Source organism: Squalius cephalus (genome assembly GCF_949319135.1).
Source record: "Squalius cephalus genome assembly, chromosome: 1".
Taxonomy (NCBI): Eukaryota; Metazoa; Chordata; class Actinopteri; order Cypriniformes; family Leuciscidae; genus Squalius; species Squalius cephalus.
The window spans coordinates 6,496,728-6,510,563 of record NC_137122.1 but is presented as its reverse complement, the minus strand read 5'-3'; the positions used below and the strand labels follow the sequence as shown (position 1 = coordinate 6,510,563).

The window sequence follows — 13,836 nt, the reverse complement described above, 5'->3', positions numbered from 1 at the left end:
TAACAGATCTGCTGAAAACACTCTTTATTTCATGACAATAGTTCCTGTTTTCTCCTCATTTATTATGCTGATGTCTTCAGATCTCCTGTAAATGGTCATTTAGCCTAAAGCTAATTTCATGTCAACAGACTGAGGGTGTTGGCTACTATATGTACCTTTATTTCTGTTTTTATGATTTTAACTGTTTTTCTTACCATTATTTATATTTGGAAGAATTTAAATTATTAATATTATTTTCTATATTTCTAGATACCTGTATTTTAATGAAGAAGCAGAATAATGTTAGGATTAGCAATACAAATAGATGGATGTCTAATGAATAGATAGACAGGGATAAATGCTTAGTGTCATGTATTATTAAAATTTTTTGAAAAAACATAATTGATATTTTTAATTTTGGCAGATCAGCTCCTCCCACGCTGGAATACATCATCAGAGAAGCTCCTCCCACAGCATTCACATAATCAGTGAAGCTCCTCCCACAGTAATTCCCCAATAAATGCTGTAAATTCCCATCAGCTACAAGTGAAGACGAGCATCAGAGCATCAGGAAGAGCTGAAATCTGCAAAGACTGAGTTTATTAAAGAGGACAGTGAGAACATGAGTGATCCAGAACCCTGCAGAATGAAACACACTGAAGATCCTGAAGAACAAAGAGGTTGGTGTTTATTCTTCATTCATTCATGATGCTGAAGAACATTCATGCTAAACATTCAAGCACTTCATCACATTTAGATAAACAGTTCAACTATGAAACGGTACAGAATGTTTTGGGTTTTCATCAACAAATGGTCAGTAAAGGGCATAGAAGTTGGAACAGGGGGGGCGGGGGGAGCGGCCGCCCCCCCTCTAGGGGTCAGCCAGCTGGGGTTTTTTTTCTCGTTGTTTTTGTTTTCCATTGTGTTTTTATATATATATATATATGGTTATAAAATGTGTTTGATTTAAGCCTACATTTCAAAATTTTGTGTCATAAAATTTCTTGTTTTTAAGCCTTTCGCACGTACGATCGTGTAATCAGTCTAGGCTGGTCCCTGGAGCGTACGATCACATCGGTGTGATTAGAACGGTCAGTGCATTCACGGTCAGTGCAACTGCTAAATTAAAATGTTGAATTTAGCCAGAGATAGGCGCGCTCAGAGCTGTCATATATCACAACTTTTCAGTGTTTTCAACCACATACTGTTTATTTGAGGTATTTTAGGTTTCAGACATATAAATTCACATAAGTACTAAAAAAACAATACATTTAGAGTTTGTAAAATACACACTGATGTCTATTGAAGAGGTAACAATAATCCTTTCCATTATAATTCGGCACGTTTTATTCATATCAGATACACATTGTGTAAGTAACTTTAATGTTTACTCTATTCTTCACCCAGTTCACCAGCCACTTACTTTTAAGCATTTCGGGAGAAGTGGATGAATTCACGTGTTGTAAATCCAACAGATCCGATTCTCTGAACTGCGTCTGCGGCACAAACTAAGATGGCGGCGCCCATCGCGCATACAGCTCAACTAACGCGATCGTTATAAAGGTGTTTAAACAACAATACACTTCCACTTGCATGTATTTGACAATCGGAATATCAGATATTTCATGCCATAGCTAACACATTTGTGAATATTCTGAATAAAAAAAGGAAAAATGACATAAAAGCAGATCATCATTCATTCAGCGCTGTTGTTGCTGCGGTGTGTCACGTGACAAGCAATGACGCGTCACCATGGAAACCATAAAGTGGCACGTTCTAAATAACGGTCGCCTTAACCCCCCTCCCGCCCCCCCTCTCACAGTATAGTTCCCACGTCCCTGGTAAAGGGAGTTTTGAGAAATGTTTATATTGATTGTCAAGTCACCTTTATTTATATAGCGCTTTTAACAGTATGGATTTTTTCAAAGCAGCTTTACAGTGATAATAGAAATTAGCGTAACAGTGAAGTTGCGAAGATCATTAGTCATTAACTTAGAGGACGCTAACACAACACCATTCTAACACAAAATCCTTAACGCGCTCCGGCTGCCCATCCACACAAAAAAGTGCCTAGTGTCTCGAGAACACACTCCCTGAAACAGGTTCGAAGGTGCAAACGATTACCCGTTTTCTCTGCGCAAACCTCTGAAACGCAAACCTGGGACAACGCACACGGCGTGCACATGCGCATCATGTGTTCGATCGATACGTATGTGCGTTTGAATATATAAGTGTGCAGGAGTGTAGTCCTTCACAAATCAACCCTCAAACAACTGTTTTATGCCTTAAAAACGTATAATAAATTGTCGTCGCATCTGCGTAGCCACGCAAACTGGAATTATCCAGACAACATTTTATATGTATAGAGGTAAAGGAGGCCTTCCCAGAGGAGAGACTAGTGGACACTTCAGCACTGCGTTGTCGTCGTGTCCAGGCGAAGGTCCTTAATCAGATCTGGATACGGCCTGGATCCGGCAGGCTGCGGGAAAACCTCGGGATAAACAGAGAGACTAATATTAGCGTAGACGTCATTAGGGGTGTAACGGTACGCAAAAATCACGGTTCGGTACGTACCTCGGTTTTAAAGTCACGGTTCGGTTTATTTTCGGTACAGTCAAGTCAAGTCAAGTTTATTTATATAGCGCTTTTCACAACATAGGTTGTATCAAAGCAGCTTCACAGTAATAAATTAAAACAATACATCAATGTTTGTTTCTAGTGGAACGTCCACGTTTGGTAATGCTGATCAATAGTATCGTTGATTGATTAATTAAATTAAATATCCCCAACTGAGCAAGCCAAAGGCAACAGTGGCAAGGAACCGAAAAAAAAAAAACCTTGGGAGAACCCAGGCTCAGTCGGGGGCCAGTTCTCCTCTGGCATCTACGAACTAGAGACCAGATTGTAGTTTGAACAGTAAGATTTAAAATGTTATATGAATGCCTGGCTGAAAAGATGCGTCTTTAATCTAGTTTTAAACTGGGAGAGCGAGTCTGAGCAACGAACAGTATCAGGAAGACTATTCCAGAGTTTTGGAGCCAAATGTGAAAATGCTCTCCCTCCTTTGGTGGATCTGGATATCCTAGGTATGACCAAAAGCCTCGAATTTAGTGACCTTAAAGAGCGTGATGGATTATAGGGCGATAGAAGATCCGTTAAATAGACTTGAGCTAAGCCGTTTAGGGCTTTATAAGTCAGTAGCAATACCTTGTAATTAATACAGAACTTTATAGGTAACCAATGCAGTGATGATAAAATCGGTGTTATATGATGATTATATGATGACAGTAAGGGAAAGAAATGCAAACATTAAACTGCAGGTTGTTTATTACTATAAACTTTTTTTTTAACAATTTGTTTACACTTTTTTAAACACTTTTTAATAAAATATAATAAAATATATATAAAATAAAAAAAAGAATAAGAAATAAAATACTGCTGCAAAGTTCTCCACTAAATAAAATACTCTGTCTCAAACCAATATCACATAATAAAATATAATGAAAAATATAAATGAATAACTATGATTACAGTGCAGCATTACCAATCCCAGCTTGTAGGCCTGCTCATATTTAAAAATTAAGTCTGGGAATCGATAAAAAAAAAAAAATTAACTAATTAATTGCACAATTTGCTGTAATTAATTGCATTTCCTCCAAGCTTGTAATCATCAATAATTAAACTTAGAATCACCTAATTAAATGAAACACCGGGGGAAAAAAAGAACAGAAAATAGCCCTATATTAAAATAATATTAAACATAGATATATCAATGTATTATTATTTTTCAATAATCAATTAACAATCAATTTAAGATTTTTTTTTTCATTTTTTTTACTAATTATCAAAATAAAATATAGCCCTACAAAGCTTTTATTACCAGAGCATGTGATCAGAGCAGGTTATTTGACCATTGTTGCCCAGCATGACTATACCAGCTCAGCAAACAGAAGTCTACTACTGAGAAATTTCACATTATTTGGGCGGACTTTGCTTTTCCAGTGCGTGATCGGTACATGATTGGAGTGTTTGGGCCGTTAACGACAGAGCAGAACGCGCAGCGCAAACACGGAGTCGAACATTGAACATTGAGCAGAGAGCGCAGCGCGCAGACACACGCACGCGCGGAACGGAGAGTGCGGCGGCGCACACGGAGCGTAAAAACGGCGCTCATGAAAGCTGCGCGAGAATGAAACCCGATCGCCATATTTTCGGTCTATGGGCTTGTCTGCAACTCTGCATTGGCCATGACGCTAGCTAGCGAGAGGCTGGGCTAAAGCGTGCCGTGTATGTTGTTGTACAGTGCGCGGTGTGTGATTTTTCGCCGGGATTTGCGCTGAACGCAGAGACTTCCGCCACTTAATATGTTCGTGTGGAAACGCGAAAATTTACCCATGTTCCGCACACAAAATATTGCATTCAGTCATTCGGTACACACGTGCACCGTACCGAAAGCCCTGTACCGAAACGGTCCGGTACGAATACACGTACCGTTACACCCCTAGACGTCATCCTTCTTATGATGTACCAAGTACATCAGGATTTATGGGAAGTGTTCCCGGTTCCGGCTGGCCTAATCTATGCAGCCTAACATTAAATTATAGAAGTCTATAATGTATTATGTGAAAGCTAGGTCAAAGAGATGTGTTTTTAGTCTAGCTTTGAACTGACAGAGTGTGTCTGCTTTTTTGAGATTGCAATAGACATGAATGACTATAATGCGTTAAGAGCTCGCTCAAGTACTGCGGAGCTAAACCATTTAGTGCTTTGTAAGTAATCAGCAATATTTTAAAATGTATGCGATGTTTAATAGGGAGCCAATGCAGTTTTGACAGAACCGGTCTAATATGGTCACACTTCCTGGTTCTGGTAAGAACTCGAGCTGTTGACTCAGGGCCATAACAATAGATTGGAGACCATGTCACAAACAAACAGTGCAAAACATAAGTTTATTGTGTAATATCACAAATTTAAACAACAGAACCAAATATGGAGTGTGAACGTCAGTATCAGTAGTGTAGGGCAGGTGCAAGTGTTGAGTGTAAAAATAAAAGACAAACTTAAATAAACTTAAATGTGCATCTGTGTAAAATCCTGGCGTCCCGAGCGAGGCGTGAACCCGGACAGGCCACAACAGAGCAGCGTTCGAGCCTTTAGCCACCAGACCAGAGCAGGAAGAAAGAGATCAATGCAGCAGAGAAGCTCCTATTTAAACACCAACTTCCCAGGTGACCGCAATTAGGCCTGAAAGAGAGGAGGCGCAGGAGAATGACCAGAAAAAGGCCAAGGGCCATAACAATCTGCTATGCATCAATTTTGTGAATTGGTAAGTTTCGACTGGGCGTGAAGAAATATAGAGCTGAGTATCGTCAGCATAACAGTGAAAATTAATGCCATGCTTCCTAATGATATCTCCTAAGGGTAGCATGTACAGAGTGAACAGTAACGGTCCTAGTACTGAGCCTTGTGGTACACCATACTAAACTTGTGATCGATAAGACATCTCTTTATTTACTGCTACAAACTGATAACGGTCAGATAAGTATGATTTAAACCATGCCTGTGCAATTCCACTAATGCCAACATAATGTTCAAGTCTATTTAAAAGGATGTTGTGGTCAATAGTATCAAATGCAGCACTAAGATCGAGTAACACCAAGAGAGAGATACAACCATGATTGGATGATAAGAGTAAATCATTTGTGACTCTAATGAGAGGAGTCTCAGTACTAGGGGTGGGCGATATCTCGATATTTACGATATATCGAGATATTTTTTAAACTCGATATGGATTTTGACATATCGTATATATCGATATATTGTTTATATTTAATTCTGATTTCGCCACTTTGCTTGTTTGCCTTCTCTGTGCTGTGCTCGCCCCCGCCCTCCTCAGCCTCCTTGCTTTTGTTCCCCCTCCCCTTGCGTGTTGTCTCATTCAACCAAGTCCCCCGAGTCCGGTCAGGCACATCAATCTTTCCCCGCCCAGCGAGTGCTTGAAGTGCGTCAGAAACAGTGCACGCGCGATCAGTTGTTGTTGGTAATTTTTTGTGTAGCGTCGCCTCTCGCCGCATTGCTTTTGTTTGAGGGCGCTTAACACACTCACACTTATCATGCTCCCCTGTAGAAACAGGCCTGGCAGCTCGCGCCAGGTCTAGACACGGTGAAAGTTTCCTGATTGTGACGGATGGCCGAATTTACATGACACATTATAAATTAGCATTAGCCTACCTATTCTGCTATAGATACAGTGCCAAAAAGAAGAGAAGAGGATAAAGGTGGATAAAGACAGAGCTAAAGTGATGTAATGAATGAACAGTTTATCTAATTGCATAGTAGTTAGATACTGTAATTTAATGGCAGTTATTTTTACCTTAAACTTTATGCTAGCAGTTGTTCTGAGTTCTCCAGAGGCCCCAGACAGTGTGATTTTTTGTAACACTCATGTCAATTTTTAGATGCATTTGTATCACTTTTTTTTTAATTAATGTTTTACTCTACAGTTGTACAGGGATTTTTTTTTTTTTTTTTAAATGTCGCAGAAACACTTTGTTCCTACATGAACTGCCTACCTATTTGCACTTCAATAAAAAAAGATTTTGAGGTATTTGGCATATTTGTTTTTGCAGTAGTTTTTGGGGGGTTATTTTTCCTGTAAAGATATCGAGATATATATCGTATATAGAGATATAGCTAAATATATCGAGATATATTTTTTGCTCCATATCGCCCAGCCCTACTCAGTACTATGGTACGGTCTAAATCCTGATTGAAAATCCTCGCCAAACTGGGTTCTGCAGTCTGGCAGAATGAAGACAACGTCGTTCCTGATCCCCGTCCATCCGACAGAGGGATATTCCGAGGACTCCTGGATTGGCCCGCCAAATTGTGGTAGATTTTTCCCCTATTTCTATGAATATATATACTCAAGTGTGTCTCCAACCGACGCCTGGCCCTGAGTTTCTCTAGCTCTGTATCAGTCGACAACTGGCTTAGAGTTCCTATATACCTATACTCGAGCGTGTCTTCAGTCGATGCCTGGCCCTGAGTTTCTCTAGCTCTGTATCAGTCGACAACTGGCTTAGAGTTCCTATATACCTATACTCGAGCGTGTCTTCAGTCGACGCCTGGCCCTGAGTTTCTCTAGCTCTGTATCAGTCGACAACTGGCTTAGAGTTCCTATATACCTATACTCGAGCACGTCTTCAGTTGACGCCTGGCCCTGAGTTTCTCTAGCTCTGTATCAGTCGGCAACTGGCTTAGAGTTCCTATATACTGTACCTATACTCGAGTGTGTCTCCAGTCGACGCCTGGCCCTGAGTTTCTCTAGCTCTGTATCAGTCGACAACTGGCTTAGAGTTCCTATATACCTATACTCGAGCACGTCTTCAGTTGACGTCTGGCCCTGAGTTTCTCTAGCTCTGTATCAGTCGGCAACTGGCTTAGAGTTCCTATATACTGTACCTATACTCAAGTGTGTCTCCAACCGACGCCTGGCCCTGAGTTTCTCTAGCTCCGTATCAGTCGACAACTGGCTTAGAGTTCCTATATACCTATACTCGAGCGCGTCTTCAGTTGACGTCTGGCCCTGAGTTTCTCTAGCTCTGTATCAGTCGACAACTGGCTTAGAGTTCCTATATACTGTACCTATACTCAAGTGTGTCTCCAACCGACGCCTGGCCCTGAGTTTCTCTAGCTCCGTATCAGTCGACAACTGGCTTAGAGTTCCTATATACCTATACTCGAGCGCGTCTTCAGTTGACGTCTGGCCCTGAGTTTCTCTAGCTCTGTATCAGTCGGCAACTGGCTTAGAGTTCCTATATACTGTACCTATACTCGAGTGTGTCTCCAGTCGACGCCTGGCCCTGAGTTTCTCTAGCTCTGTATCAGTCGGCAACTGGCTTAGAGTTCCTATATACTGTACCTATACTCGAGCGTGTCTCCAGTCGACGCCTGGCCCTGAGTTTCTCTAGCTCTGTATCAGTCGACAACTGGCTTAGAGTTCCTATATACCTATACTCGAGCGCGTCTTCAGTCGACGCCTGGCCCTGAGTTCTAATCCTATACTCTAGCGCATCTACTCATCGACGTCCTGCTCAGAGTTCTAACTCTAACTTGTTAACCTAACTAACTTGCTGCAGCAATAATAAACAGACTTCAGACAATGCCTTTGAATATGCTTTAATTACGGCTGGGAGAGTCCTCTAACAATTTTCAGAGAATCCCAACCAAAAAGAAGAATACATCAGGTTTTATAGGATAAAGACAGACACAACAATAAGATCAAGTGACTAACTCATGACTTTATCATGTCATCTTCTATAAATCTGATTGGTTAAATTGGTAAGAACAATTACCAATTACCAAACAATTACCCCCCTCCCTTTACCCTCTTTTACTGGCATTAGAAAAATTCTCTCAAATCATCACTTTTAAATTTGCTTTGATGTCAGGCGCTCTGGCTCCCAGCAAACATGTGACTATGGTGGCTGGTGTCTTTATTTTCACGTTCCGTGTGATAGAATCGCCAATAATTAGGGCACATTCAACAGGATTCTCAGTGGGTGTTTCACTGAGTGGGGAGAATCTATTTGAAGTTGTAATCTGAACGGAAGAGCGGTGTTTTATCCCACGACTACAGTGTCGTACCGTCACCCAATTGCCCTGCTGCACGGCCTCTACTACAGCCGGGACCCAACAATGTACAGTGTTCACTAAGCTAATCACAACCTAAGCTGTATCTAAAGCCCTTTCACTCTGACTATCCTCAATTAAAGTTTGGATACGTGTGTAACGACTGAGACAAGTCAGACACAAGCATTTGTTATAGTTTAACAAATGATAATGAACAAATGAAATGAACAAAATAACTCACTCTGGGATCTGTGGCCCCATCCCCCCAAACAGGGCAAGAAGGTCATCGTTACAATGACCACGATCAGGTAAGTTGGTTTTATAACTCTTAGCAATGTGAACAAGGCCCCTGCTACAAATCCTACAATATTAGAACAGACTCTCCTGCATTAATTTATTGAAGAACTGATTAACATGAAATTAACATGCATTCCAGAACATTTTGTGAATGATTTACTGTCTTGTGTTGTGTCTTTTAATACTATTATCTGTTGATACTATTATCTCTTTGATACTATGTATTTTATTATAGAAACCAACAGTCAACGTAACCTCACGCATACCATGTTTGGTCTCTATAAATTAGTACTTTGAACATCGAAATGATTGTGTACATGATATGCCGATAGCTGTGCAACATATTAGTATTACAAGAATCTTTCTTAGTTTCATCATCAGACACCAATCCAGCGTGCCATTGGAAATGAGCACGCTTAGAACAAAGACTCATAAATCCTCCCCACAGAGGAAACTCTCACTTAGAAATTCTCCCTTTCTTATTGGTTGAGCCAGCCCTGCAAGGTGTGACCTTTGTCAAGCTTTGAAGGGCCTCTTCGCTAACCCTTCTCTCTCTTCTCTGCTGGCCTCAACTGCTGCTCCTTCAAGTTGATACTGTGGGGGACCAAGGGCCCAAGAATTATATTTTAATGTTAATGGTTGTATCAGTGAGTTCAGGACTACATCAGGACTCAATTTCATGTCCTTTCACTTTATATTTCTCTCTTTGAATCATTTTTAATTTCTGAAAATTAAATTTAATATTTTTTTCTTTCATGTCAGACCTGATGGAAGAGAGCGAGGAGAGTGAAGAACTGAGTGAAGTGGAGGAGGAGAGTGAAGAACTGAGTGAAGTGGAGGAGGAACATCATGTCAAACCTGGAGAAAAACCTCTGAGTCGCTCAAAGACTAAAAAGACATTTTTAAAGAAAAGAAAAGCCAAGAAATCTTTCACCTGCACTCAGTGTGGGAAGAGTTTCACAACCAAACAAAGTCTTGAGATTCACATGAGAATTCACACCGGAGAGAAGCCGTTCACATGTGATCAATGTGGAAAGAGTTTCAGTCGATCATCATCCCTTAATGTTCACATGAGGATCCACACCGGAGAGAAGCCGTTCACATGTGATCAATGTGGAAAGAGTTTCAGTCATTTATCATCCCTTAATGTTCACATGATGATCCACAACGGAGAGAAGCCGTTCTCATGTGATCAGTGCGGCAAAACATTTCTTAGTGCATCAGACCTGAAGACACACCTGAGAGTTCATATGAAGGAGAAGCCACATTCATGTTCTGTGTGTGGAAAGAGTTTTTCAGTGCTGCAATATTTACATAGACATGAGAAAACTCACACTGGTGTGAGAGAGTACATGTGCTTTGAGTGTGAGAAGACTTTCACTACAGAAAACTGTTTAAAACAGCACCAGAGAATTCACACTGGAGAAAAACCTTACAAGTGTTCACACTGTGACAAGAGATTCAGTCAGCCTTCATCTCTGAAAAAACATGAGATGAACCACACTGGAGAGAAGCCACACACGTGTGATCAGTGTGGAAAGAGTTTTGTTTTTAAATGTGACGTGAAGATACACATGAGAGTTCACACCGGAGAGAAGCCGTTCTCATGTGATCAATGTGGCAAAACATTTCTTATTTCATCAAACCTGAAGACACACCTGAGAGTTCATACGAAGGAGAAGCCGCATTCATGTTCTGTGTGTGGAAAGAGTTTTTCACTGCTGCCAACTTTACATAGACATGAGAAAACTCACACTGGTGTGAGAGAGTACATGTGCTTTGAGTGTGAGAAGACTTTTACTACAGCAGACGGTTTAAAAGAACACCAGAGAATTCACACTGGAGAAAAACCTTACAAGTGTTCACACTGTGACAAGAGATTCAGTCACTCATCATCTCTGAAAACACATGAGAGGATCCACACTGGAGAAAAACCTTACAAGTGTGATCAGTGCGGAAAGAGTTTCTCTTTTAAAACTCACCTGAAGCGACACATGAAGATCCATGCAGAGGAGAAACCACATAAGCACAGTCTGAGATCACGGTAAGTAGTTAATTTACTTTAAACTTTTTATTTGTCCCCATAGAGCAATTAGTTCTGCAGCAAGAAATAGACACAGGACAGACACAAATGCACAAATACAAGACCGAAATACATAAAATACTTAATGTTACAGGCTCTGGTTGTACAACAAAAGAATTGAGAAGATAAATAAATAAAATAGGCCAAAGTGCTCCATTTCTGCAATAGATAAATAGATACGTAGGCCTCCAATTCGACAGCCATATGTTAAAAAGAAACATCTGACAATGTTCATCATAAAAATAATATAGCAACACAAGGGAACATTTCCATAACAATCAACATTTCATCAACAACATCATCAACATCAATCAATACTATACATGTTCTAACAACCCCATCACTATTTAATTGTTAAGTCTATCTACTCTACTCATCCGGGTTGAGTTTAGAAAAGAGATGGCAGTCGGAACGAATGAGTGCCTGTATCTATTGCTCTTTACTGGAGGTAATCTAAACCGAGACCCAGGAAGTAATCTAAACCGAGACCCAGAAGGTAAGACCTGAAACTCTAAATGAAGGGGGTGGGAACTATCAGAAATAACTGATTTGGCCTTCCTAACTACCTGTCTGTTATACAGGTCAGTGAGGCTACACTGCTGGACACCTAGAATTTTACTGCTGACCTTCACTATATTGGAAAGAGCAGTTTTGGCCTTGACAGTGAGATTACCATACCAGCAAATTACTGAGAATGTAAATACAGACTCGATGTATGATTTATAAAAAAGGGTCATGAGGGTCTTATCGACACGAACTTTGACAGTTTGCGAAGGCAAAACAGTCTTTGTTGGCCTTTTTTGCAGAGCATCTCAGTATTAGAATTAAAATGCAACTTATTGTCGATCAAACTGCCAAGATACTTGTTTCAAGATTCAGTCTGGAACTCAGTCAGGCATTGAGATATTTTTGGAGCTTGAAGTTTTCAATCTGGAGGAAGCTGGAAAGATTCAGTCTGGCAATCTTTGTCAGATCTTTTGTTGAGCTTGTAGTTTCAAGATTCAGTTCTTTGAGCTTGAAGTTCTTTGAGTTTCCTTTTTTTTTCTCCATCCGGGTCACGGCACCATCTGTTGTAAAGTTTTCTTTCATCGAAGCAGAGACCAGGAGACAGTTGGGATCACGTTCAACAGAAGTTATTCTTTATTGAGAACTCCGCTGTACGTGGCTGCAGTACTTCCAACATGATCTAATCTAACATAACTTTACATGGTATCTTATAGGCTTTTTAGGAGGAGGGACTTTTGGGGGTGGAGACAAATTCAAACAAAGCATGTAAATGAGTATACAGGTTAAGGAACCCGCCCCAGACCGGCAGTCTCAATCCAATCAGCATAACCACTCAAATGCATTTGTGCTAATCCAATCAGTCTGAGTGATACTGGGACTCAAAGAGCCATTAAAGACAATAAGGAGAAAGTCCATCAACCTAACTATTCAACGTCTGGGCTCCGAAAGGTGAGAATCTCAGTGATCTGATTCATTTAAAACACAATAGAGAAAACAGGTCTGGCAGGAAAGGAGACTCTTTGCTGGAGACTCAATAATCATCTGAAATCAGTCTACTAAACGTTATCAGTTTATATACTATTGCAGTGGAAAAACTAAATTAAACATTTAATAAATATGTAATCCAACAATGTGCTGAGCAACAAAGTCTTTTCTGTGTAAGTTAGCCACACATCACACATCACCCTATAGCCAAATCTCTCCTCTCCACCTATAGGCGGTGTGTGGTGAGCACAGGACACTTTGTTGATTGTTTGATATCTATTAACTCGTGTTCAACCAACAGGAATGTCTAATTTGTCAGTTCAGATCAATGCAAAAAAACACACAAATTCGCTCTCTGACAGTAGGTGGCGCTCATGTTAAGCAGAAATACAGCACTATACAGGGCTCTAGACTGCGACTAAATGGTCACATTTTGCGACCTTTTTAACTGAGCTGCGCAGCGCAAACAGTTTATCCGCTCAGAGCAATACTAGACAGCGGTTTACTCGTGAGCCGAACTCGATCACGCAACAAAATGACTACACAGAGCAGAGAAAGGCTTTACAATAAGGTTTCATTAATGTTCCTGGCACCAAGTTTACTCCACAAAAGAAAGTAGTCCTGGAAATATTTTAAAGTGAGGATGTTAATTTTTCAATATCCAAAACTAAAGTCTGCAGTTGACATACATTTAAAAAAAAATTGTATGACTATCAGTGTGCATTGAAACAAATCTTTATGCATTTCATTTGCAGGAAGACCTACACTTCGGGTATTTAAGGAGGAACTGACAGACATTTGATCAGGCGACCCATGGACTTGGGCCTGGTTTAATGGGAAGCACATTCAAGTTCAACGTCTCCTGTCTAAAAGTTAATATTCAGTTAAATGCTTTCTAATACATGTTTCGTTTCTCTCTATTCTACTTTTTTGCTTACTAAATGACCTTAACATTCATTGTGGTATTTTTCCTTATAAACTGAAGACACAAATTTCACCATTTACTGTTGTTTTTAGTATTATTATTACTTTTTATTAATATTCATAATCAGTAGTACTATGTATCTATTTTACACTTTTTATATACATTCATAATCATTTGTACTCAATGTATTTTGTGAAGATGTGGGGGAAGAGAGACTTTGGGTGTGTGCTGGAGAGACTGTTATGTATATTCAGTGTTTATACAAGCATAGCATAAGAGGGTATACATTCCAACATTAATGGAAACCATATGTTCCTCTGCTGAATGTATGCGTTGCTATAGTGATGTAGTTTTTTTCCTGGTCACCATATAAGAACTGAGCCCTTTGTCCGAAAGGCAGAGAAGATGATGAGAAACTAGAATGAGG

The 13,836-nt window shown here is 40.1% G+C and overlaps 2 protein-coding genes across 5 annotated transcripts in view; one reads left to right on the top strand and one right to left on the bottom strand.

Annotated features, from left to right (window-relative positions):
- The window catches only part of LOC307156619 (uncharacterized protein), a 201,369-nt gene that overhangs the window by 14,037 nt on the left and 173,496 nt on the right, over positions 1–13,836 (bottom strand). The gene's annotated exons all lie outside the window — the stretch shown is intronic.
- Positions 1–13,836, top strand: part of LOC307155930 (uncharacterized protein) — a 120,065-nt gene that overhangs the window by 43,756 nt on the left and 62,473 nt on the right. For 2 of the 4 annotated variants that reach the window (XM_079866928.1, XM_079866927.1), the window contains exon 2: positions 404–659. The exons of 1 other annotated variant lie outside the window; for it this stretch is intronic. In XM_079866928.1, the coding sequence (XP_079723054.1) occupies positions 602–659 (58 nt within the window). In that variant the 5' untranslated portion in view covers positions 404–601. Of the gene's footprint in view, positions 1–403; positions 660–9,672; positions 9,723–13,836 lie in introns of those variants that run through there. One more of the 4 variants, XR_013820621.1, reaches the window with a different exon arrangement.